Consider the following 27,203-nt stretch of genomic DNA (forward strand, 5'->3'; position numbering starts at 1 on the left):
AAAGGTGAAGAATTAACTAGCAGAAGCCCCGTACTGAAATCAAAGGATTGGGAGTGCCCCATGGGTATTAAAACCGCCAAACGTCTTGAAGCTGAGGAAATGTACAAACAAAAAAAGATGAAGATGCTTGAATTGGCGCATGATGACTCAGTGAAACATTCGGCCAAAGAAAAATGCGGAAACAACATACAAGCCGAGTTAGTTGAGATTGACCAACAAAAAACAAACCTTAACTGCATGCTTCAAAGCGTTGATGATTGCCCAGACAAGCTCTCGCAACAGTTTCTCATATTGGAGAAGCAGATGATTATGGAAGCTAGCAACGTTGTAAACGCTGCGCTGCGCTAAAAAAAGCGGTCATTTAGCGCAGCGCAGCGGTCACATGGCTATGTCCCAGAGGCAAGTAGCGGAAGCTGTTGAAAAAACCGCTGCGCTACTCGCTACGCGCAGCGGTTGACCACTACCCACCCAGGGCAATTAGTGATAGCGCAGCGGAAGTGGAAATCTGCTGCGCTATCCGCTAATTTAGCGGATAGCGGAATTTAACTGCATGTTAAACCTCTTTTAACATGATTTAGACCATTTTCTTTCTTCTTTTTCAAACCGCTGCGCTACTGCTGAAGCGCAGCGGTTCAGCGCTATGTGACCGCTTTTTTTAGCACGCTAAAATTATCTTTTTTTTCCCAGGAAAACAAAAAGCAGTTAGCGCAGCGGTCTGGCCGCTGCGCGCAGCGTGTAGCGCAGCGGCACAAAAAACCGCTGCGCTAAAAGCAGCGCAGCTGTTACAACGTTGAAGCTAGAAGGAAAGCTATGGTGGCAGCAAAAAATCAACCACCTGTAACACCATCCTCTTCCAAAACACCTTCAAGACCTCCCTCTTCTTCCGAGACACCCTCAAGACTTCCAGAATCTTCCAAAACACCAGTGAGACCTCCCGCATCAGGAAGGCAAAGCCGTGAACAACAGGGCATCAGCCATGAAGAAGATTGCGCTACTGATGATGATTCTTTGCCTGAAGATGTTCTCCCTACTCAAACCCAACACAGCGCCCCTTCTGATAATCTCAAGCATGTTCCACTTGACCCACTCCTCTTTTAATTCAAATTCAAAACAACACACAGACAGACAGGGTTTTTTATCCATTTTTTTCCTGGTCTTGATGTGTTTTCTTTCCATTATTTCCCTCAAACTTTTGATTCTATCTTTTCTCTCTCTTAAACTCTGAAATGTTTTAGTTGTTAGATCATATCTCACTTATCAAAAATGAAAACAAAGTATTGATTGCCAGAAAAAAACAAGTTTTTTTAAAGGAAGTGAGTGGAAGAAAATCAGGATGAAGGAATTTCATCTCAATTAATAGGGGGTTTCAAAGTAGACCCGCGCCTGCATGCAGGTCACTTTGCATAACCCAGTTTTGCAGTGTGGTGCTCTATTCCAAACCATAAGTGGTATTTTATTGCTTTCCTTTACATATATTCATCATTACATTACCTATTTCCCCATAAAACTTCACAAATACCTCATTATTATTGCATATTCAGATTCTACGCCAAATTTCATCTATAGTCACTCATACATAGTACCCCCTTATCTTCAATGGTTCAGTAGTTATAGAGGATATAAGACTTACAGAAAACCTACAGTCTTCATTAGTTACAATACTCATTTCATGAGTAACTTACGTGAATCATTTCATTACATTCTTTTTACAGATATATTCTCACATACTAAACCCTTTACATAATTTACTCATTATGTACTATGCCTATTGTACACATTACATCATTGGATCTGTGCTTACCTCTTTCAGTAGTGCTCATCATTACAAGCTGTTACTATGTTCACATCACTTTCCCCATTTGTACAATCTTTTATTCCCATAGCCAGAACCTTTCCCCATTTGTACAACCTTCATTCCCATAGCCAGAACTCCTCATTGTCTGTGCTCATCTTTCCTTCATATAAGAACTGTTCTTCCCCCCCTCACTTGTACCCCAGCAGAGCCCTAGCCAACCTATGAAAGATTTATGCAGAATTCTAGATACAGAAATTATAGTTAGAAATTACTCATCACCCATTGATATCAGTGCAGTTGCTCCTGAACCCATTGCTATTGAACCTTGCCATTGCATTCCCCTCTTCTCATCACTGCTCCAACCCTCTCACCCTCAGTAGTCAGTAGTCAGCTCATAGTACTAGTTCCTAAGATCAAGTAGAAATCAGCCACACCTTTTCTTCTTTTTCTTAGTGTTACTCTCATCCCCTCAGCATTAGTCAGGAAGGCAGCCTCATCAGCACCCTTGCATAGCTTACATTAGTACTAGTGTTGCTATACATTTCCCTTCCAAGCTCTATTCTCCCCTTTGAGTAGTTCCACAGCGGGGAGACTGCAAGTCAACGTTCAACATTTGAGCTGAATGCTGGCTTGCCTTGCCTTGCAAGTGGCATGCACGGGTCTACTTTGAATCCTGCTAATGTAGCCTTCCTTACGCGATGAATTCCACAAGTTAGTGATGAGATTGCTGGTCAGATTGTGATGAATCAACTCCAATCGCATTTCAATACCACATATACGCTGTTTGCGAAGGGAGTAAGGTTCAGGTTGTGGAGGAAATATCTTCGTTGAGGCTGGGAGTGGTGGGTAGATTTTTGGAACTGCTCAAGATTCAACAATCATGTTATGAAGAATGATACAGGTAGTCATGATTGCATTCAAGTTGCCTGGGTACCAACTCATAGCCAGTGCACTTAGAATCTTGAACTGCCCTTGCAATGCGGCAAACGTTCTTTCAATGTCTTTCCGAAATGATTCTTGCCTTTTGGTGAAAAGTTTGGTCGCTCAATCTTGTGTGACTAAAGAATTTGACTGGATTAAAGTTGACCATGGGTAGTAGATGCCGTCAACGAGGTAGTAAGGCATCTTATAAACATTGCCTTCAACTTTGAATTCTACCCCCCAAGATGTCCCTGCTAGCGCTAAATCAAATAGGGGTGATCAATCCAAGACATTTTTATTGTTTAGAGATCCACATGTCCCAAAAACCAAGTGCCAGATCCAGGTATCTTTGGTGGCCACCGCTTCCAAAACCACCGTTGGGGTCTTCTCTTTTCCTTGGAACTGACTGCTCAGCAATGTTGGACAATTCTTCCATTCCCAATTCATGCAATCAAGGCTGCTGATACATCCAGGAAAACCTCTAGCTGCGTTTTTGGCGAGTATCTTCTTCAAATTGTCTTCGTTTGGAGCACGTAGGTAGGTCAGTCCGTACATCTCTTGAATTGCTGCACAGAACTCTGCCATGTTTTCTCGGGCTGTTGTCTCTCCAAGCCAACAGTACTCATTGGTGGCATCAAGGGGAAGTGCGTAAGCCAACTGTCAAATGACCGCCATTAGCTTTTGATGAGGACTTGAGCCAAGTTTTCCGGTACAATCCTACAGGGATGGAAGAGTGAGACTCTTCAGTTTGGACTTTGTATCCAAGTTGAAAAGAATAAGAACAGACTCACCGGCTTTTGAACAAAGTAACGGTATCGTGCAGTAAGGTCTTCTAGAATACGCAAAAAAAGCCCCTTCTCCATGCGATAACAACAAGAAAAATCACAAGGGCTGTAATGCAAGCCCTTGTTGAAGTAGTCACTCATAGGTTTTTTGTGATCTTCCAGATGACCCCGGTCCTTATTGGGCTGACGACTCTTGATTGATGGTTGGGTATTGTCCTTGGAGTTGCTAGAACTGAGATAATCCATATCAGCTTTGTTCAGGAGGTCTTGGGTTGTTTGGCGGGTATATAAGGTGTTTCGTTGTGTATTGAAGTCTTCATCGTTGAAGAGGAATCTTGGTGTCATTGTTGTGGAGTAAAATTGAGCTGATGCGGGTGAACAGAGCTGCTCAAGGAGTAGCCAGTTAATCTTGATTTTACACCGTATTAATGCGGGTGACAGGTAGGATTAGCGCTAATCTGGTATTAAGCTAATCTACTCCAACCCCAGTTACTCCCGCACCAATGCAGATGCTATAATACTGATGTTCACGGCAACAATTCAACAAGTTGGCAGAGTTAACTCAGAAAACCACTCTTGATAGTAGCCGCACAAGGCTACCATCTCACACACTCCATAGCAACAGAGAATAAGGAAGAAACAGAAGTGTTAAGAGAAGTGCTGCCAAGTGAGGGAGCTGGGAAAAGCAGTAAGCCTTTTGCTGTGTGGACAGGCAGAGGCAGAGGGTTTTCAGAACTCAGACAGAGGAAGGGGAACTTACAATAGGATGTGAGGGCTCTAGATGAGCTTTCAGATTGATATTTGCTGATGGCTGGAGGGAGGAAGAAGGAAATGGGGAAGAGAGAGAGTCACTTTTGTAGACAAGTGGTGACTGGAGAACAGCAAAAAGATAGTCATCAAGCCAGACTTGGTGCAAAGGAGGGAACGGCGGGTGGAGGGATGATGTGGCACTTGAATCCCCAAGATCCCGGTGGAAGAGAGGTGCTTTTGTAATAGAAATACAAGCGGTAAGTGGAGGAGAACAGAACAGAGAGAGCCATTGAGCTAGACTTGGTGAGAGGGAGGAATGACAGGTGGACTTGGAGAAATGAAAAGCAGAGAAGAGAAGAGGGAGCCTGGATCCCCAAGAGACCAGTTGGGATTGGGCTTGTGCGAATCCAGAAAATGCAAGCTTTGTCTGAAAACCTCCTCCAAAAGGTTTTGAAAAAGGAGAGAAACTTTTCTTCAACAGGAGAAATTTTCCAAAACCCCCATCAGTAGTTTTGGAAACTTTCTTCTTTTCAAGAAAAGTTTCTCCCAACTTCTTGGGGTGGCCAAACCATTGTGAAACTTTTTTTAAAATAAAGTTCTGAAAAAAGGTATTGTAAACCATGTTGAAAATTTTTGGAGTGAGAAGCTCTGCCCAAATGTTTCTGAAAACTTTTCAAATTGGTCCAGGGAGGGCAGAAACTTTCCCAAAACCACCGTGACCTACAAACTGAAAACTTCTTTGAAAACCATTTGAAAACCCTGAAACTTTTCTGGAACCACATTGGAGCTGTGGAATGTTTTGGACAAACTTTTCACACCCAAAAACTTTTCCCAGAACCAATCTCAAACCAAAAAAAAATTTAAACACCACTTGAAAACCTGAAACTTTTCACATTGGTAACAAGAAACTTTTCTTGCAGCCATGGTGTATGTCAGAAACCAAAATGTAAGTTGTGCACTATGGGATTTGAACCCATGTCCTCAACCTTCATGAGTGATGCTTTTTACCAACTAAGCTAAGTGCGCTGTTGCACACTGCGGGCATCTCGATGTTGCTGCGGACCGCAGCAACATCTGACAATTCAGTGGGGATTTGAACCCTGCACGACAAGTATTGCAGCGACACTTGGCCGGCTGTCCATCAGCCGGCCACCAGGGTATGTACACACAACGTACCTCTTGATGGCCGGCACAATGACCGGTCACTGAGAGGAGTATGCACTCCTCTAGATGGCTGGCCCAAGGACTGGCCATCAGGAGGAGTCCTTGTGCCGGCCGTTGAGAGTTGTCCCCACTCCTCTCAATGACCAGCATAACGGCTGGTCATCGGGAGGAGGAGTCCACACTCCTCTCAATGACCAGCACAAGGACCATTCATCGGGAGGAGGAATCCATACTCCTCTCAATGCCAACACAGGCCGGCGTTGAGAGGAGTACATGCACCTTGATGCCCGGTCTGTGCCGTCCATTGAGGGAAGTGTGTATGTACTCCACCGATGACCGGGCCTTGGGCCAGCCATTGAGAGGAGTGCGTACTCCTCTCGGTTACAGGTTGTTGTGCCGGCCATTGAGAGGTTTCTGTACTCCTCTTGACGCCGGTTGTGCTGGCATCAAGAGGAGTGTAGACTCCTCCCAATGAACCGGCCTTGGGCCAGCCATCAAGAGGAGTGTAGACTCCTCCCGATGACCGGGCCTTGGGCCAGCCATTGAGAGGAGTGCGTACTCCTCTTGGTTACTGGTTGTTGTGCCAGCCATCGAGAGGTGTCTGTACTCCTCTTGACGCCGGTGTGTGCTGGCATCAAGAGGAGTGTAGACTCCTCCTGATGACTGGTCCATGAGCTGGTCACCGAGAGGAGTGTGTAATCTTCTCAATGGCCGGCACAAGGACCGGTCATTGAGAGGTTGTTATGTATGTACTGCGGTGGCCAGCTGTCCAAAGGCAAATCAGCCGGCCAGATGTTGCTGCAGCTGCATTCTAATATGCAGCATGCTGATGTCGCTGCGGCCCACAGCAACAGCAAGATGCCCGCAGTGGCATCTGGTGCTCAATTCACTGTATGGTTACCAAAGTTTGTGCATTTGACATATATCCTGGGATCAAGTCTTACATGTGTTTTACATTGCTTGTCATGTTACCAGGGTCAAGCTCAGTTGTCTTTGGGTGACAGGCTGCATAAGAGCAGAATTAATTATAACAGTCATTCAGTACCTGCCGCGGGTACCTAGTACTGCTTGGCGGGTACCCCCTTGCACCCGCCTCACACCCGCGCAGCAGTGCCGGGTGTGGTACTAGGTACCAGGTTTTGGCCAGAAAGCAGTGCAGTACCTGGGTACCGCCTACAAGTACCTACCACCCCCCGGGGGATTGAGAGCCTTGACTTGGTAGATCCAGCTCGGCGAAGGCCTCCCAGCAAGCTGGGAGGATTCCTCTCGGCGCATCCAGCTCTCCAAGGGGACTCCTCCCCGGGAGCTGGATACATATATTTTATCCAGCTAGCCGCCGTCAAGGAACCTCCTGATGAGCTGGAGAGGAGTCTCCTTGCCAAGCTGGATACATATGTATCCAGCTTGCCAAGAGGAATCTTCCAAGTGAACTGTATGTGTCCAGCTCGCCGTGAGACCTCCCTAGCCAAGCTGGATATTGTGTATCCATCTTGGTGAGGGATGAGTCATCTCAACAAGCTGGATGAATATTATGTATTCAGATTGGCATGAGATGTCCACACGGCAAGCTGGACGCATATCCAGCTTGCTGGGTGGACTTGCCTCTTTGACCGGAGCCATTCCTCCGGTCAAAGAGGTGTACATGCCTCCAATTGGATTGATCAATTCCTCCGGTCAGAGGTGTGTATTCATCCTTGACCGGAGGGATTCCTCCGGCCAAAGAGCAGAGCCAGTGCATGCCGGGAGAAGTCCCTCCCGGCAAACAGTGGCTTGTTTGCCCTCCAGCTTGTCGCAAAGGACGGCAACAAACTGGATGAAGCAAGCAGGACAGCAGGACACTGCCACACCAAAAAACATCACGGGTGGTACCCGCGGTGCCGGTTGCGGTAACTACTAGGTACCTGAAATGGGCCCAAAAGCGGTGCAGTACCCAGGTACCGCTTGGTACCTGAGTCCCAAATGACTATCTCTACAGGAGATGTTCCTTGTACATCTTATCTACCTGCATATGCTGCACCAAACATACAAACAATGAGGGATTTATCCTACAGGGGACACTCAGCTACACAGTATTTGCATGCATGATGTCATGTGTTGCTATGCAACCAAGCCACCTTACCTCCTCTTCCATGCACCCTGCCCACAGCTGCCTGATATTTTGCTAACTCCTCCCATCCCAGATGTTGGGGGTCAACACCTCTCCTTGCATCTTCCTTCCTCCCTCCTACATAATTACTCTTCCATTGCCCCCCATTTAATACTACCCTTGCTACCTGAAATACCTTTCTGTACACTATACACATCCTCCTCTTGTAATCACTTTAGTTTGTATGGAACTGGACAATACCAACATTGCTGCATTAAAAATTTTGGAATAGGCACAGGCCACGCACATCACATTGGTCTTGTTGACTGAGCAGGAGGTGCTGATGCTGGCTGACAAGCCCAGGTTGGCAAACCATGGATCCCAGCTGAGCATTTGCCTCAGAGACCATGGATCCCAGCTGAGAAATTGCCTCAGAGCTCAGCCTTGTCTAGTGCACTCTGCACTAGAATGATGTTGAGCAACTTCCAAATATTCCAGGCTGTTCCAGCCTAGGATTCATATGTATGAGCCTGGTTCTAATCAAGTATTGACTCAAGTACACCGCATGTCAACTGGCAGTGGTTTCCCAATTTTTTTTCATAGTGTTCCTGGATGAACTATGGCCCCAATTATAAACAATAATTGGGAATTTATGCAAAAATTATCCAAACTTGGTTGGAATTCATAAGTAACTATTTTTAAGTCAAAAAGAATCAATTATCCAGTTTTGGTCCCAAGAGGCCTCAAGGAGGTCTTTTGAGATGAAAATTTGCCAAAAGTCCATTATTGATGTTGATTACAGGTGTGTATGATGAGAGGCGGCCGACAGAGCGCAGCCCCAAGGCCTCCGGTGTCCATAACTCCGCCGGCGCACAAGGGGTCAGGGATTCCTGAGAGGGCGTACACGGTAGGGGGGACAACCCCGTTTACGTCATGACAGATCCCCTAGATCTGTCCACAGACAGGATCTGTCAAGCAGGTGACCAACGGGTGACACGCTAGAAGATCCGTCAGGAATTATCCCACGGCTAGCACGACGCACCTGATCTCACGGCCAAGAACTCCAGCTCGGGCTGCGAACGTGCGATCCAGGAGACAGCCGGGCAGAAGAAACGAGTCCCAATAAATAGGCACTCGAGCTAGAGACACAGGAGTTCCTCCGTGCGCCTCAGCTCTTCCATCATTGCTGTCTCCTCACAGGGAAATTCCTTCATTTTTTTGCTCCACCCGCCCACCCTAGCTCAGGAAGGGGCCGGGCTTGGCGCCTCATCCCCTACTCCCTGAGCTATCAGGTTTCAGTGTCTGCTCGGGGGAAATGTCTTGACCTCACATCAGTGAGGACAAAAAACTGGCGACAGTTTTTTGGCGAGGAGGCATTTTCTCCCCCTTCAACCCACACACAGCAAGGCACATGTGAGACATAAAGGCTCCCCACTAAGAGGGGTTGAGCCTTTCAGAGCCTTTAGCTGTGTCAGACTCAGGAACCAACAGGAGGGATGCGGAGCGCGCGCGCCGACGACGCAGGAAGAGCGGCGCGCTCGCAGCCCTCCGCCTGACCCGGCAACGACCGGTAGGAGTATGGATTGCTGTTGCTGCACCACATAACCCTTTCTGTAAAACTGATTCCACTCCAATAGCCAATACACATGTGAAGGATATGGTGGCCGTTTCAGCAAGGGTCTGGCCCTCTCTTCCCATCCACCCATCAAAACTTGCCACCCCCCACGCCCAACCCCAATCAATCCCCCATGGAGCCTAATGCTCAACTGAATGACAGCAGCCCTCTGCAGCTACATAATCCAGATGGATCCTGGCCAGTTTCACCCCCCCCCCCCCCCCCACACACACACACCCACACCCAGCCAGTACCAAGCCAACTTTGAGTTAATTTATCTGGATCCTCAGTCCCAGATGCAAGCTCTACCAGTGGATAACTTGGCTCCAGAAAACCAGCAAACGATGGCAGTGATACCATTGCCCAAGGGCAAGGATTTGAAGCTGCTTGATAGTGTGAGATTACATGCCCAGGTGAATGGACGCAATCCCATAAATTGGGAAAGAGGCCAGGATCTACACTAGCTGCAGAAAATGGTAAGCAAAGCAAACCATCTCCGCAATCCAAAACTGGTTCCGCGGGTTTGCAAAGCTGACAGTCAATTTGATGATTGCAGATTCAACTCCAATGACCAGCAAACTCAGGCTTGCGGAAAATCCTGGCCCCCAGCCACTAAGAGAAAGAATATCAGCTAACACCAAAGGTGAGTAGCTCATGTTTAAACTCAAAGTTAATCAGACCAGGCTAATGCCAAATCTCAAATTCCTAAAGACATAGACAGACAGGAAAAGACCGTCCCAACCAATCCCTCTCAAAGAGAAGGGAAGACAATTGGTGAGCAATGTTGTCCAAGCTAGGCAAAAGAAACAAGAGGCTGATGAGGAGTGTGCTTCTTCTTCTAAAAGACAAAGGCACACAGTGTAAGGGTCCAGTGGACCCTCACTGGAGATGAGAGGAAAAGGCACATGGATCTGGCGGAGGCTGAAGTTCTAGTTCCAATCTGTATTGCAAACGTGCTAGCCGGGAGGGAATGAGTCCCTTGCAGTAAGTACAACTTGTAAGAGAGAGGAGAATGTGACCACTTAAGAAGAGAAGAAAGGAAACAACAGACTGCTTACCTAGCCAGGAGGGAATGAGTCCCTGCCGGACTAGGGAAGAGACAGACTGAAGAATATGTATTCAGCTGCGCAAGGGGTCAAGTAATGATGTGACCCTTTGTGTGAAGTCCCATTGAAGGTGGGGGATTTACACACAGCTCCTCCACTGTTTTTCTGACGGCAAACCAGACGGACCCTAAGGGCCAGAAAAGGAAAAGAGCGTAAGAAATCAAGAGCCCCACATCTAGATGAATGAAACATTCACAAAAGCTAATGTGTTGTGTTGCTTTCCAGATTGCTCTGAATCAATCCAAGTCAACACCAACACGTTTTCTATTTTCATCCTCATTATTCTCGGTAGAGAGAGGTCTATTGCCTGCTCTTAGGTAAATTTCAATTGCCTCTCATGATTCTTGGTACTAGAAATCACTATGATGTACAGACTCTGATCCAGTAATAAATCTTAGTCCTCTGAAATCTTTCAGATAGGAGGGGGGATCATGAGTTCTGGGAGGGTCTCTTGATGGTGGTGGTTGGATTGGTGAGCTTGGAGGACTGGTCTGAAAGGTGGAAACTGGGGATTACCCGGCACCTGTCGGCGGGTACCCCCTGCACACACCATCTGATCTTCAAGAAGTTTGGAATTAATCAAAATGTAAGATTTATTTTATTCTTTTAGATTTCCCAGAGCTCTTAATTCTTACTTTTGATTGCACCAAACGCTGACCTGTCTGCTTTGCTGTAGATATGTGGGACTGTCACCAACAACAAAGTTATGGTAAGGGAGCTAAAGAAGTACAAGTGGGCCCGCTTCAAAGGCTACACACAGTGGGTACAATGCTTTGCCCATGTGCTTAACCTGATTGTCCAAAGTATCCTCCGGCCCTTTGGGACTCAGAAGAAAGCCAAGACTTCAATCAAATCCTCTACCACAGATGCCAAAAACTCTGATGAATCAGAATCATCCAACAAGGATGCAGCTGAGCAAATAAGACAGTAAGCGCCTCATTTGGATTCCTTTGATGTCTTTTAATTTACAATGCATCATTTCTCCTAGCTTCAACCGTGGGAGCGAGCCTGCTGAAGACAAAGACACACAAAGCAAGCTTGATTCAAATGATGAAAAAAAAAAAAAACAGATGAGACTGAATCCCATGGTCTGGACAATATTGATCACGCTAGCAAGGAGGAGGACAGTGATTGCTACACAACTGATGGCTGCAAACAATCTCTTGCTAAAGTCAGCCCACCCAGAAATGTTGCATAGGCGAATTGAGTTGATGCTGACACCATCTTACAGTTTCGTGCTATTGCTAAGAAGCTTAGGTACTTCCTGAACTCCAAGGCTGAATTTTGAGACATCTGCGCCAAAAAGGGCTGTGCAACCCCTCATACCGTTGAATGCAACGTACATACCCAATGAAATTTGACTCTTCTGCAACTCAAGAGTGTTATCAGATGCGAGCCCGCCATGTATGTATATTTCATTTTGTTCATTTTTATTTAAAACTAATTCATTATACCATCCTCAGCCTTGTCCTTGAGTGGCAGATCCTCAGCCTTGTCCTTGAGTGGCAGATCCTCAGCCTTGTCCTTGAGTGGCATATCCTCAGCCTTGTCCTTGAGTGGCAGAGTCATAAATGTCATTGTGTTCAACACAAGTACTATTTGGACCAATTGGAATTTGAATTAGACTGGTATTTGGATGATGTGCTCAACCTGTTCTATGAGATTACGCTTCAAGTATTGGTATCTGGCTCTGATTGCTTATCCAATACTGTGGTCTTCATCAATCAAATAACCAAGCACTTATCATCCGTGATCAGTGGTTCTCATTATCCACCCGCATTAAGAAATGCATGTCAAAGGGGTTTGAAACTTACCAGCAAATATTACAGCCTAACAGATACCTCACCCATCAATCATATGTGATCTAACAAATTTCTATCCAGTCCTTCATCCCTCTTTTAGGGATGAGTACTTCAAGCTAGCTAATTGGGAGCCGGAATGGATAGCGGAAGCAATCCGGCTCACTTGAGATATGTGGGTAACATACTATAAGCCTGTACCAAAAGAAACAAGCCCGGTGGTGTCAACAACAGCAACCACAAGCTCCAAGGTTAGTTTTCTTGGTCATCCGTTTCCAACTGCGTCTGTTGTCCTCATTACTAAGATCAATCATCCACAGCCAAGGACAAGTATGCTTGCCAGCCTTGGAAGTGCTACTGCAGCTCGGGGCAACCACCTATAAACTGATCCCTTGGATGTTTGGCTTGCCGGGGGACTCATACTTGATGGTGACAAACCACTAAATCCCCTGAGGTGGTGGATGCAGCAAAAGAAATCAGGGAACACTCATGGGGGGCTTGTTCACATGGAATTAGACGTCTTGAGCTGTCCCGGTGAGTTTCAAACTTCATATTTCTTTTGTTGCATTGCTTGATTTAACTGACTTATGATCTAAAAAATACAGCAACCTCTGTTGATGTGGAGAGGGCGTTCAGCTTTGGGCGGGATTACATTTCAACAAAGAGGCACAGGCTTTTGGCGCATTTGGTAAGCAGAGGTATGACGGCTACCTTCTATTCAAAGAGGGGACCTTGGCCAAGTGGAAGGAGGCAATTCAGGCCAAGAAGAAGGCAAAGACAAAAGACAAGGGCGAAAAAATCATATTAGTAGACTAGAGGATAGTAACTACAAAGAAACGGATGCTAAGTAGTGATTTAAGGTGATTTATGAGAGCGGGTACCGCCGGTGTACCCGCCGACACCCGCCCGGCAGTGACGGGTGTCCATTTTGGGCTGAAAATCAACCCAGTACCCGTACCTGCCGCAGGTACCTGGGTGCCAATTGCCATCTTTATACTGCAGTACAGTTGCCCAGTGTTTTATGTAAAGATGGGCAAATTTTGCCCTGGAGTGGAACACATGGGTTTATAATTGGCACTTGATTGAAAGGTTTATTTTTGATTAAAAATGGTTATCTATGTAAGAATCTCAATCAGGTTTGGATACTTTTTGGATAAAGTCACAACTATTGTTTATAATTGGGGCCTATGCCATGCCAATTGTAGAAACCTGATTTTTGCCAATTTTTCTGCTCTTCTGCATAAGTTTCTGAAAGTTTCATTTTTGTAATGCTTCAGTTATAGACCTCTGGCCTCATGCCAAATCTACCTCCCAGATGGCCGAGCATCAAAGGGAATAAAGGTGTTCAAAGTTGAAATCATAAAATTTTCTTTACATGAAATCATAAAATCATGAAACTTTCAAATGATGATTTTATGTGTACCATTTTAGAAATGTTGCTCTAATCTGAGTGTTTGGGTGTACATATTTTTTCAGCTTAGAATTTTATGATTTTATGGTGTTATGGTTTTATGAAAGTCAACTTTGAACACCCTAAATGGATTGAGTGACAATGTTAGGTTTGGGTGGGAGCCATAAGCTTTTGAGTGCCAAAAAAGAGACAAACAAGAGCCCAAGCCCCTCTTTCAGGCGCTGGCTTTGCACGGCCCCAGAAACGCTAAAATTGGCCCCACAACAAAAAGACTCGAGCATGGGCTGGTGCTATCCGCAGTAGAAGTACGGCTGGCTGGCTCGAATGAGCTCGGTCTCCTTGGCAAGTTCTTGGCTGCCTCCCCAAGATATACTCTGGGATGGCTCTGCAGGAATAAATTGCAGGTAGCTGGTGATGCTCAGGATGGTTTGTATACAAGTTAGCTGATTTGGCTGATAGATAGATAGGGGCATTGGCTCACTCGAAAAAACTCAGACGGCCAAGCTGTGTCGCGCTGTGTGATCTTCTGAGAGGAGGCAGCTGTGCTGGTGCAGGCGAGTCGATCGGACATGTTTCGAGGGGCAGGCTGAGCTCGGTGGAGGGGAGGCACAGCCGCCGCCCCAGGGGCGGTCTTTAAAAGAGTAGCAGCTGCTGCAGCCAAAATAGCAGCAAACAGATCCAAAGAATGGCTTCCGTCAGGTTTGCAGACAGCACCACCCCAACACACCACCGCTTCCCGAGCATCGAACACATCCCACGCCCTCAGAGCACCCACCTCGACCTCCGATACCCTGCCCGCTACCTCACCCTCTCCCACGACAGCACGGCACACCGGACAGCCGACCACCATCACCACCACGCCCATCAGCAGCACCACCACCGCCACGAGAAGCCCCGGCCGTCGTCGATCTCAAGGCTGCCTCTCCCCCCCTCCGCACACCAGCTCAAACAGCCCCTCGTCCGTCCCTCCAAGCCCGCCCCCGCCGGCCGGCCGAGAACCCAGAGCCTCACCGAACCCTCCGCCAAGCTGCCCCCTCCTTCGTCTTCCGCCGCCCACCACCGCTCCTGGATCGTCCCCATCAACCCCCTCCTCCACGCCTCTCGTACCCCCTCCCCCTCCCCCTCCCCCGCTCGCCACTCCATCGCCGCCATCAAGAAAACCCTCGTCGAAACTATCGACGCTTTCCCCTGCCCGCTCGAGGACAAACTGACCCTGGTCGCCAAACTGCATGCCGAAGTCGAAGGTCAGCACCCCCAGCCTAACACATACACATTCTTTCTCCACCAACCAACCAAAAAAAACCTGTGTCTCTTACCGGCCGCTGTGCCTTCTCTGTGGCAGCCGAATTGACCCAGCTGAGCGAGCTCGCCGGCCCGCCGCTTGCCTCTACCTACCTTGATTACGCGGACCGGAGCTCTGGCCATTCGAGGAAGAAGATCGAGGACACGGTCCGGTTCATCAAGGTAAGCCCAGTATCTATAGTCTCAACACACATACACAGAGAGAGGGAGCCCGAAGAAAGCTGACGTGAAGGTTTTATTTCTTGGATGGCGTGGTACATATAAAAGCATGCCGACCGGATCAAGGCCCATGCGCTCCAACAGCTCAAGCAGGACATCAGCCATTCCCAGACACCCGCCCTCCATCCCGCCCTCCCAGCTCACTCGCACCACCACCCCTCTCACCAAGCTCCTGCCGCTCATAGCAGCAGCAGATTGGCGCTCTTGAGCAGAGAACTACATTGATCCATCCTCTTGCTACGTAGGCCCTTTCTCTCGTCTTGTCTTGTCAAAAAAGAAAAAATGCGCATAATATACAAGGGCTTCTTAAAATACTCTGTCGATATCCCCATCTGTATCTGTCTAGATCTGTATCTGGACCACCCTTTCCATGTCTTGCATCGACCATCCTAAAGCAGAAAAAGTTAGTAGCAGAAGTAGTACATGTACAGAACAGTCAATATACCTACACAGTGATCATAGTTACCTTACCTTACCTTCTTGCCTCTAATCGAATGCCCCATGTCTGTTCAAAAATTTACCCCCTAAAAAACACTTGGACATTAGCTATTTATGACTCTTCCACTCCTCTTGTACACAAGTGCTCTCTTTCAGTTTTTTTTTGTGGTTGAAATTACGGTTATGTACGTGTCCAAACCTGGCTAAGTCCGAGGGTGGAGGCGTTCGCGCCTCCACCGGAAGGACTTATGTGGTATTGGTGATTTAGGCCTGAGAGGAATGACCAAAAACACCATTTTCAATGAATGTTGCAATTAATCCCTTACCTCCGAAGATTCCACCAATATTTTTGGATATTAAGAAAGCATTTCCTCATTCCTTGCTCATAATATGTAACACATTGAAGATGGTGGGTTGCAAAAGCCAAGCATAAGGTCCGGTAAAACATCATTTTAGTGTAAATCCATGTGCTTTCCTCAAGAAAAAAAATGACAGGTATCCTTATTGAAACTGGTCTGACAGATCTGAGAGCATCAAAATGGTGCAGGATGCTTGTGGGAACATGCATTTGGGCATGTTCACTTATGGTGTTCAAAGTTGGTTTGCATAATTTTATGCATGCATATATGGTGTTCAAAATTGCATAAGATGTGTTTACATAACAGCATAACATGTGATTTTGGCTGGGAGATGTCAGCGTACATAAAACTTAAAGTGACATCTCCCAGCCAAAATTGCAGCTTATGCTGTTATGTAAAAAAATCTTATGCAATTTTGAACACCATGATAAATCATAAAATCTTTTTTGCAGGGGATATGACTGTCTGATTATGTAGTGCAAAATTTCCTCACCAAAATATTTTTATGATTTTATGATTTATGCATGCATAAAACTATGCAAACCAACTTTGAACACCATAACTCAAGATTCCGAGGGAGCTCATTTGATAAACAGTTATACCTTGACTGTTTTTGCCAGCATGAAGTTTTTTTTCCTACACGCCTTGTATCTTGGGTGTGGGAAGAAGAAAAATGCACACAAAGGTGGCAGGAGATAGCCAGGCATCTCAAGAGTCTAAGTGTAAATGTAGAGGGTGATTGGAGGACTTTCTGTTGATCTGGAAAGTCAGATCTGAGCCGCCAGATTTCAGATTCTGCAGGGAAATCTAGGTCCCCAAAGATCCCCAAAGCAATCCAGAGTCCCAAATTTCAGATTTCCCTGCAAAATCTGAAATTACAGACTTATTCAAAAATGACAGGAAGTCCTCCAATCAGGAAAATTTCACCGATGAGGCAAATATGTCCCTCACGGAGGGCGGAGTTTGGCATGAAAGGTCCTTGCATCCTTGATCAAGTAATCAAAAAAAGAGGGCTGAGTGGATTCAGGATGATTCCTTAACAGCCCAAGCCGCAGAAATGCCTCAACAGTGAGTCGAACACTGGACCTTTTGCTAGCAGATACTAGGCAAACGCTCTACCACTGGGCTACTGAGGCTTGTTGCAAGTCCCGCACGGATTACGGCCCCCGGCCCAAAAGTGAACCGCAACAAACGAGCGCATCGATGTCTGCTGAGGAGCACCAAGCATCGCATCGGACCCGACTGGCCAAGCTCTGGATCCCGTCGTTAGTGGCGGTCTTGATGGCCGCATTCTGGGTGAGTTGGCACGGGCCGGCGGAAGATGCGGATCTACTGACCTGTTCTCGCCCGGCAGTACCACCGAGGTCGGCCCGGGCACGGCGGCGGGGCCCGAGCGGCGCCCAGATACCTCGTCTCCGGTAGGTGCCCATGCTCGCTCCACGGCTGTCTCCCCCGCGCCGATCTTCTGTTCTGCAGGCTCGTTCGCATCCTCGTCGCTCTACCTGCTCCGGTACGAGCGCGAAGCCCGCCGGCTGGAAGTCGTCCGCTCCGTCCCCGGCCACGGCCCGCATCAGTACCTCTACATCGACCGCCCGCGCCACCGCTTGTACGCGACCAGCTGGAGCGAGCCCGCCCGGCTCAGTGCCTGGTCGATCCTCTCCGAGCAGCCCGGGGGCCCGCCCCGGCTGGCCCTGGTCAACCAGGCTCCCATCAGTTGGTCTCTGCTCCCTCCTAATCCCCCCCTCCATGTCCCCGGCTTGTTTGCGCCTTCGAGCAGACCAAGGCGTGCATGTGGGCTGATCCTCGCCCGCCGTCCTCCAGCCGCCGTCTCGTCCTACATCTCCTCCAAGCATGGCCTGCTGCTCTCCGTCGGCGGCCCGACCGGCGAAATCCACAGCCTCGATCCCCTCACCGGCGCCATCGGCGAGAAGCGGCAAGAGCTGCTCTTCGTCGCTCGGGATGCGCTCGAAAACGAGGACAAGTCTCGCAAAGCACTCGTAAGTTTTCCTGCACTCCTCTCTCTCTCGGTCTAGATCTCGTGATGGAATTTTGCGGACAGAGGAACGGAAGCCATGCGATCGAAGTGTCTTCGTTGGACCAAGTATTTGTTCCACATCTGTAAGCCTCACATCGCCTCCCGCTTCAAAGATCCAGTCGCACTCCTGCTGACATCCGGATCAGAGGACACAACTCGATATGGATGTATAAGTTTGACGTGCAGAAGAAGACACTTGAATTTTCTGCGGAGGTGAAGAGTCTGCACGCGGAGGATGGGCCTCGACATGCCGTGATTAGCGAGGACGGAGAGAGACTTTATGTGGTCACCGAACACAGTGAGTTCACCCTGACTGCAAAAGAAAAGAAAACCTATTCTGAAATACTCCTTGGCCCCTGTGCTGCCAAACAAACGAACCGTCAAGCGTCGAGAGTCGACCTCTACCAAGTGTCCTCCACGGGCCTCGTCCATCAGGCCTCATCATCCATCCTCGATCCTCCCCACGAGCACCTGCAATACCGCGGCGACACGGTCCGAATCGTGCCCGCCTCCCTCGTCGACCTGCCGCACGAATACGTCTTCGCGACCACCCGGGGCATCGATCCTTCTCGACCGGGCCTCCTGGCGGTCTTTGAGTACAACACCGACACCCAAACGCTCTCTAATCTTCTGCGCTGGGAAACGCCCACCAGCGGCGGGAAGGCGAACGCCATCGAGCTCAGTCATGTCCGCACCGGCCGCAATGTCCTCGAGCTCGTCCTCACTGACGACCAGCTTGGAGCACTCAGTATCGTGCAATGCGACCTCGATACACTCCAGGTCCAGGTCGTCTCGAGTTGCTTGATTGATGAGATCGGCGTCGGGGCTAGTCATGCCGTTTGGATTTAGCCTCTTCTCCTTCGTGTACTCAGACACCTCTTACATTCCATTCTTCTTTTAAAGTGTAATAATTATTTGATGACATATTGTCCCCACAGACAGAGAAGATCTAACCATGATGGTGTCTCGTTCGGCCCATCACCTGTGCCAACGCTCCTCATCGCCCCAAAAAATCATCTTCTCTCTTTCTTATGGAGCTTGCGCCCTTGTATAATGTGCATATGTAACCGGTGGAAGATGAATCAGAGACAGGTTGGCAGCAAGAATGGGTGCGGATTGGACCTCCCGGCCGGAGAGGATCCCACCGGAGCCCGGCACTCGCCGAGGAAGAACCCTGCTGGCTGGTCGGCAATGACCCATTTTCGTCGATACCGACGCAAATCATCTTTTTTTGGATGAAGAGTCAAGTCGTCCATGACGGCTTACCATCTGCGGATAGAGCCAGATGGTCCTAGATATCTGTAGCCAGACGTCTTACAGGGGGTCTTGCGGATCCGTCGGAAACGTTAATGGGTTATACGCATCAGATCTGCAGATTCTGTCCGTCTGGGGCCATCCATAGAAGCCCATGGTGTGACGGGAACACCAGGCTGAGAAGGAAGATAGTGTGAGCTCCGGACAAGCATTCGACCTTGCAAGAACCATGCAGATTATCTATCGACTGGTCTGCGAATCGTTGCGAGCAATGAAGGAGGCCTAAAGCTTCGTGTGCTAGACCTAAGGATCTTGAATGGCGAAAGACAAACTCGGCCGGACACACGTCCATCTCCAGGCCTGCCAGCTGGCATCACTACTCAGTCCCCTTCAGCCCAGGCACTTGACCTCTTCCTTTCCTTTTCCCTCGACAAGACTCTCTCATTCCGCACAAAGGATAGATATCCGTGTCTCTATTGCCTACCTATCAGCGTGTTTCTTCGATGGACGAGCCAAAAGTTGAGGTCAGTCTAAAAAAATCCTTTAGGTGTTCTCTCTCTCAATGAGCCAGAGTGAAGAGCTAAATCATCGAGAGGGTGGATGGATGGAAGATACGCGAAGTGATCCGGGCAACTATCGAGTCTGATGACCCAGCCGTGACGATTGCAAACATCGAAAAGTATCCAAAACAGCTTCGCTCTCCGAAGCCCAGCCAACGCCCTAATATCTGTCGTATTCTCCTTTCTGAAACCAGATATTTCACCGACGACGCTCACCTGCATTTCTCGATTTTCAAACAACCTCACGGCAATCGAGGCCGGCGATACCTGCAAGGAATCTATAAACTCTTGTGATTAGTTCTCATGTTCAGGCAGCAGATAGCTCTTGAGGGTGGACAGACGAGCCGGCTAACTTTTCGTGATGTCTCCATATGAAAAAAAAAACCGACAGTCGACTGATCACCACGAACAACAAGATCGAGATCCATTCGGTGATGTTTAGTGAGGATGGTCTGCTTGGAGCGCTTGGTCAGTATCTGCTTCTGCGGGGCAGGCCTCATCGCAGGCGCGAGTGAAGGCGAGAGATGCTGAGGGTGTGTTCTGGCCGGCCGATGAAGCAGAATGCACCCAGAGTGGACAGCTTCGATTGGGGCGACTGACGCCGGCGAGCTTCCAGTTCCGCTGCATCCAGCGCCTGGACTTGCGCAAGAACCGCAAGGGCAAGTTCCGCATCCGGCGGTCAGTAAATTCTCCCGGCGTGGATGCGGCCCCGCATTGAACCGCTCGTTTGTTTCTGTTGCAGTCAACGATACGACCTGTGGGCGGAGGCCGATGGCTCGCGGTGGCCCTTGCCCCCCGGAGTCGGCTGGATGATCGATCTCCTCTACTGCTTGATGGGCTGGATGATGGGGCTCCTGGGACAGTTCCTTGCGTACCGGGGCTTGCTTAACCTCTAGACCCTCCATCGCTAGTATTTCCCTTGAGCTATCTATCGAGTTGCAACTCAGACTGCAGCCATCTCATTAAATAAAATTGTGCTGTCATCATCACGAGCCGATTGTCAAGTTGCATCTTTGCTGTGCAGAAAGAACTTAAGAAGCTTTCCTCCAGAATCATGGTCAGACTGGGTGGAGATCAAACTATGCCCAACAAATTCAAGCTTTGCAATTTAGAAAGTCAAAAAAAAAAAAAAGAGTGAAGTGTGCTAAACTAAATACCGATCGCTGGAGATCAACGGAACCTAACGAACACTGCAACTCGATCACACCGCCCAGTGAGTAATCCACTGATTATGGATGTCGTCATCGGGGTATAAGCACGTGAAAAATTGCCCATTGAAGGGTATTTATATCCACTCCACTTGGTGTGGACTGGAAAGCGACGCGGCTCCTTCATCCCTGTTGAGTAAATCACCCCTGTCCTACCCTGGACCCAATATGGTTTTCAGCACCAGAGTCCATTGGCAACGGACAAGCCAGCTGACTCACATTCTCCACAGAGCAAAACAGAACGCTCAGTTGTGCTGCAGCAGAACTCCGAAGAACACTCGAACGATCATGATGAGTGACCATCTCAACGCCACTGGACTCACCGCAGAGGAGTCCAGGAAACTCAGCACTCGCTCGGAGCGCGAGGACGAAAAGACCATCATCCGATGTCTCAAAGAGGTCAGTCTCACCCTCTTATATCCCGCCGAGACCACTCGAACACCAGGCTCACCCATCTCTCTTCGGGTGCTAGCTTTACAGCTGTAAACCGTCAGAAAAGTCGTACGAGATGTACGCCGAGAATGCAACCTTCCATGATCCGCTCGTAAGCTTCCCTTCCCCTATCCTTGAGGCGGGAAATCGCCCTCACCAGATACATATCCATGGATCACCCTGATGCTCTGGTTCTTTCTGGCGAGATTGTAGACGATGGCGACGCCGCTATCGACTATCAAATCCCAGTTCAACGGGATGCCGAAGATGTTCAGCAGCTCGACCATCGACAAGTTCGAGCTCCTCCAAAGCCCACCCACCATGCCCACCCCGCCGGGACCCGACCAATTCACGGTGATCAATCAGGACGTCACCTGTGGGTCATTTTAGCCACCTTGATGGCGATGCGCTACTGACTCGATGGCGATTGTGCTCGATCGGCTTGCTACAGACTATCGCGACGGTAGCAAGTTGAAGACGCTGAATTCGTTGGTTACCTTGGAGAGAGACCCGCAGGGAAAGGTGATCAGGCACACCGAAGAATGGTCCCACGCCAAGGTCACCGGTATGTCGAGTCTCCACCTCAACGCCAGAGCTCTGTGTCCTGAAAAGCGAACCCCTCTGCACCAGATAAATCGGACGGGTTTCTGGGCCAGTTGAATGAATGGAGGAAGATAGCGGCGGCCGAAGTGATTGCAAAGTTGGTGCCCGAGGAGCCTCCAAAAGATACCCAAAAGGAGAAGTGATGGGCGGGATCATCTAGCTGAACGGACTGACAATACTGCTCAAATCCTCGTGCACTGAACTCCGATACTTGACCATTATGTTTTAGCCCTCTCCACCTATATGTAGTTTGAGCTGTATTCCCACAATCCAAGTTGCGGCACTCAAAAACACAGACACATTTCTCCATTATTTGTCCATGGTTTTTCATCATGAGTCTGACGCTGGGCCATTGGAGCTTTTGGGATGCGGGCGGAGGGCACTCGCATTCAACGACCCCCAGAAACACCCTGAAGAGACCCTTGGTTTCACCTCAGAAGTGAGGCGAGGTGAAACTGTAACGCTTCCTTCCCCAGCACTTGGTGAGGTGAAACCATAAACACTTCCTGACCCAGCCAAGATCCGCTTCTCATCCAAAACAACCCACTCAGACTCCACTTCACAAATTCACCCGCCCAGGACCACACCATCATCAATCCGCGGCTGAAATGGGCTCCACTGATGAGCCAGGTATACCTTTTCTCCACTACTTTAGTTGTTTGTGACACACAGGCTCACATATTCCTCTTTGTCAAAATACTAAAACCACAAAGACGGTGTTACATACTATGCATTTGCCCGAGCAAGAGGGACAAAGGACTGGCACCAGCATGTCAAAAATGCTGCACACAAGAACAACATCCAACAGCACTATGAATCGAGGAGGTCAAGGGTACCCCTTGGGAGGCTGATCCAACTCCGGAACAGGACAACTGGCAATTCCATGAAAAAGACATTGCTCATGAAGATTGTACATGGGCTAACATGATGGCACTGATTGGGGGACTTAACACACAGATGCTTAAACCAGAGACAAATGATTCTTGGCCTCCAGAGTCTGGGGTTTAATATTGACAGCAATTCCATTTGAGTGATGATTCTTGTATGGAAAACCTCCATACATCACTTTTGCATACTGTGAAAACCCATTCATTAACCTTTCCACATAGGACCTTAAATGAGAGGCAATGGTCATTAATTGGTGTCTATACTTTGCCCCTTCCCACACCAAATGTAAGTCTGACTGATCCACCAATGGATGTGTTAATGGTTTATCTGCTTGCTATCTAGATTGAATTTCTTCAGATCAAAATCCACAATGCATGTTTCACTTGTTACAAATCACAAGACAAAACTTCCCAAGTCATAATCAAACTGCACAACACTGAATCACCAATGCTTGCCTCATGTTAACTGAAGATTACCCTTCCTATCACCTCCATCTGGCCCCTAACTCAAATTTTACTCAAAAGGAATAATAGAATTCAATGGTTCTTGGTCTTCAGGGTTTTAAACCCTGCAGCGGCGCAGCCGCCTTGACCTCTAGTGACAGTTAAATTGCTGATCCAAAATTTTGGGCGGCAATCCGGAAAGAGTAAAGTCATAAGAGATGTGTTTATTCCATTTTTTCAATTTGTTTCTGGATGTGTTGTCGGAGTATAAAGTGATGGGAACATTTCTTAAGACTTTTTCCAATAGCTTTTTTTCTCTACTCATTTGGAAATGGAATTTCTGAGCCATTTCCCACTTTTTTATCAATTTAAAATAAATAAGACCAAGAAGAATTGTGTCAATAAAACATTGTTGCAGTGAAATTTGAATATTTTCTCACTGATGATTCTCTTTGCGCAGCAATCCATTAAGTTTAAGCCATTTTTTAACTTGATTTTGTTGTATACTAGTGATAATTCATCAACAGAGATGGTTTGCAAAGCTGCATCATCATAAGAAATTTCCGCGGGGTTGGCTGCAACGCGGATTTCAATTTGACTATGATCTGAATTAGATTTTAAGATTTTTTTGTAGCATCTGGAAAAGAGTGCAGGATTTTCAGTGTGGAAGAAGACAGGAATAACAATTTCTAAATTTTTTGATTGCACCGGTTCAAGTATGTAGAAATGTTTTTGATTAGATCTAACCATCTGGACTCAAAGGTCTGCGTTGAGGTGCTTGATCCACTTGGCCAATTGAGAAAGCTTATATATATTGCACCTGTGCCCCTCCTCCGGCACAAATTCAAGGTGCGGCGCTACTAGGGGATTCATCAAATCCTGTCAACAACCAACAACCACCCCAAGATTCAGCTCAGTTCACCAGCTCAGGACGCTCAGGTAAATACTCACGTCGTTGATAAAATCTTTTGGATTTCAATCAAATACCAGCCGAAGAAAGATGGTCTCTCTTTTGACAATCTTCCGATCAAAGAGCTTCCTGATATTTGTCCGCATCTGCTGCAAGGCCTCCCATCAAGGGAGCTCAACGTGGTACAGTGTGAACACAACCCGGACTTGGTGGTACATATTGTAGGATATGAGTTCATGTAAGTATCTGATGAGAAGCAAACCAACAAGATACTGTAATGAAAAGGAACATTGTGTTAAGTCTTTATTTTCATTATTTTGTAATGAGAATCCAGTTCCTTACTTACCTCTTGGTTTGGGAAGGGATGCCAGGCTGAGTTTTTGGGCTTAACATTTTTTATTATAGCTTCTTCTTGGCAGGAGAGCAGATTTGAAGCATCCAGACTGGTCTCTTTGGGCTCTGCGCTAACCTGCCCAATTGCAATCCCAATCATATCCATCCAGTTCAACTCTCCTTCCTCGTCATCTGACTCCGGCTCCTTGAAAATACTCTTTGGTACATCCTCTTTTTCCATTTCCTTGTTTTCTCTTTCTTCTACGTCCTCCAGAAAAAGATCTTGATCCTGTCCAATTACTGGCTCTAGGTGAATCAGGTCCTCAACAGTCATTGGCTCCCAATACAAGGCATCACGCGCAGCCCTTTGAGAAGACTCTTGATTTTGAATTTCATTTTCTGCACGCACAAGGATTTGATGTCAAGGCCCAAGACAATGTTTTGTCCAGATTGTTGTTGTCCGTCCTTTGCATAGCCAACACAGGAAATTATTTCCATTAACACCAGGTCTATTAACAAAGTCTTTTCAAAAAAAGAACCAAATAAGTGAGTTTTTTTTTTCTTTTCTGGATGGGAACAGACAAAAACAACTCCTGCAGCTCACATCTGAAATTCATGTCGGCCATCTTGCCAACAATCTTTCTCACTATGTTTCTGACCGTTTTCTTTTGTTGAATTGGAATTGATCTTGATGATCGGGGGAACTCAGCGGTACTGCCGATCAAAAAAGAGTCAGAGTTGGGTAAGCCAGTTTACCCAACCAATTTTTTTTCAACATATTTTTTTTTCACCCCAACAGCCAGCTGACCAGGTTTTATGTCAGCCCAGCCCACTTGAACAACCCGTCCACGTTCTCTGTCAACCCAGCTCACTCAATCACTCCGAACCGGTTTTTGGTCAATCCACCTTACTCAATCACTTCCACCATGTTTTATGTCAGCCCACCACCCTTGATCACTCCGACAATCAGCAGTCCCTGATGTTATCATTGGCTCAACCAAATCTTGCGGGTAATGCAGATCAACTTCTGCATGGGCTGGAAGGTATAAATTTTCTTCCTTTCCCGTCCAAGTGCCATCCTCCTCCCTCCTCCCTTCCATCCAATCCAACTGGCTCACATTCCATCCTCATCCACCTCCCTTTTGCCCCCCATGGCCTTGACCATGAATGACCTCCTCCAAGGTGACTTAAATGATACTGCCAATCATTTCCAGGGCGTTTGTGATTCTATACCCGCGTTGCCAAGTACCAATCCACATCAAACCAGCTCTCCTTCTACTTTAGAATCAATCACTCCAAAAAATCTATTCCAATCTGCATCAGACAAGTTCGATACACAGATGTCTGATCCATTGTTTCTCCCCACCGCCTATCCAACCATTGAGAACCCCGTTGCCAGTATAACCATTGATATCTCCACCTCCAATTTCAACATCAAACATGTGATCTCTGAACTTCAAGCAAAATTGAAGCTTGATCCAGAGCATTTGATCATTGCTTCTTGAACTAGCAAGGTAAGCTAATCACATCCTACATATCTCGACCACCATCCTACACATTCCAGATTTCTTCCATGTTGATCCTGCGCTAACTATTGGCTCCTCTCCTTTGAACCAGTGCGCTCCTGAGGCCAGAAACGTGAATGTGATATTTGAGCAGGCGGCCTTCCATCAGCTCGCCCTTGCTGCTTGCTTGCCCTTGACTTTCAATCACGTTTACAATGAGGGATTCAAGCTAAGCAGCAACATCCCTCCCCTTCCCTATTGCCCAAAGCGCTGCACATCCTTGTTGCTAATCAGAAGTCTTTCACAGAATTTTGTGCAATCATGTGCTTGCATAACCCTGATGAACCCAACAATTGAGGTGTACTCAAACAACCCCAATCACAATGGGGCCCTCCCCAGGACTTTATACTTCCTCACCTTTGTAAGTCGGCACATTTTCTTTTTCTCAATCCTTAACTAACATTAAAGATCAACTGGAAACCCTCAGGATGCCATTGATCACCAACCCAAGAATTGGAAATACAATTGCCTGTCTCCTGCACAGCTTCTTGATGAACCAATGGCACTTGAACCCTATTGGGACACGGTCGGCAAGCTCCTCAAGCACCAAAGGAGCAACTTATGCGCCTTGGTAAGCATGCACATATCTCCCCACCCCTCTGTAATGGTACTGACTTTTCTTTGTTCTTGACAGCTCTTGAAAAACATCCTTGAAACCCAGAGGGTGACTATCAAGGGGCCCGTTCCCAATCAACACGCAATGCTAACTGCTGTAAGTGTCTCTTTCTTCTCCTTAATTTTTATTAACCATTGATATTGATTCTTGGAACCCATCATTTAGATCTACCAAGACCTCCCACCGCGAGGGAAAAAAATGATGGCAGCTGAAATTCAACTTCAAGTGAATAACAACTGGGCAATGCAAATCTGCATGAGCTACAAACAATTTGTTATGGTACATTACTATGTCCATATATCCAAGAAGACCTCTCAATGCCTCGAGATCAACAAACGCCTGGCCATTCCCCAAGGCTCTTCCAGTGAATTTAAACAGCAGTAAGTTTTTAATGTTACTTCCTCACTGATTGATAATGCTCTCATTTACTAACCTCAGCTCTTATCTTTCCCCCACAAGACATGCACAACCCGTCTTGGAAAAAGACCACAAGTTGTTCTCGCATTTCAGGAACTATCTCAAAATCCCAAAGGAGGAATTCACCGTCCCAACCCTCAAGAACGTCCGTGACGCGCTTGCCAACGCTGCCGCTGCCCATAGTATTCT

The 27,203-nt window shown here is 47.5% G+C and overlaps 4 protein-coding genes across 4 annotated transcripts; all 4 read left to right on the plus strand.

Annotated features, from left to right (window-relative positions):
• Positions 1–810: 810 nt before the first annotated feature.
• PtA15_12A289 (uncharacterized protein) lies at positions 811–4,062 on the plus strand (the record flags this gene model as incomplete). Its single annotated transcript, XM_053161882.1, has 2 exons — positions 811–1,071; positions 4,057–4,062. 2 exons carry the CDS (start codon positions 811–813, stop codon positions 4,060–4,062), a joined length of 267 nt encoding a protein of 88 aa, XP_053025856.1.
• Positions 4,063–14,117: 10,055 nt separating this feature from the next.
• PtA15_12A290 (uncharacterized protein) lies at positions 14,118–15,178 on the plus strand (the record flags this gene model as incomplete). Its single annotated transcript, XM_053161884.1, has 5 exons — positions 14,118–14,253; positions 14,325–14,473; positions 14,589–14,676; positions 14,775–14,896; positions 15,002–15,178. The coding sequence occupies 5 exons, from the start codon at positions 14,118–14,120 to the stop codon at positions 15,176–15,178; spliced, it is 672 nt and encodes a 223-aa protein (XP_053025857.1).
• A 1,775-nt stretch (positions 15,179–16,953) lies between these two features.
• On the plus strand, positions 16,954–18,634 carry PtA15_12A291 (uncharacterized protein; the record flags this gene model as incomplete). The annotated part of the gene is made up of 7 exons (XM_053161885.1): positions 16,954–17,046; positions 17,105–17,168; positions 17,227–17,463; positions 17,572–17,747; positions 17,810–17,868; positions 17,932–18,083; positions 18,171–18,634. 7 exons carry the CDS (start codon positions 16,954–16,956, stop codon positions 18,632–18,634), a joined length of 1,245 nt encoding a protein of 414 aa, XP_053025858.1.
• A 908-nt stretch (positions 18,635–19,542) lies between these two features.
• On the plus strand, positions 19,543–20,495 carry PtA15_12A292 (uncharacterized protein; the record flags this gene model as incomplete). The annotated part of the gene is made up of 6 exons (XM_053161886.1): positions 19,543–19,563; positions 19,651–19,718; positions 19,794–19,889; positions 19,991–20,067; positions 20,160–20,277; positions 20,342–20,495. 6 exons carry the CDS (start codon positions 19,543–19,545, stop codon positions 20,493–20,495), a joined length of 534 nt encoding a protein of 177 aa, XP_053025859.1.
• Positions 20,496–27,203: the final 6,708 nt, after the last annotated feature.

This window comes from Puccinia triticina, chromosome 12A, assembly GCF_026914185.1.
Source record: "Puccinia triticina chromosome 12A, complete sequence".
Taxonomy (NCBI): domain Eukaryota; kingdom Fungi; phylum Basidiomycota; class Pucciniomycetes; order Pucciniales; family Pucciniaceae; genus Puccinia; species Puccinia triticina.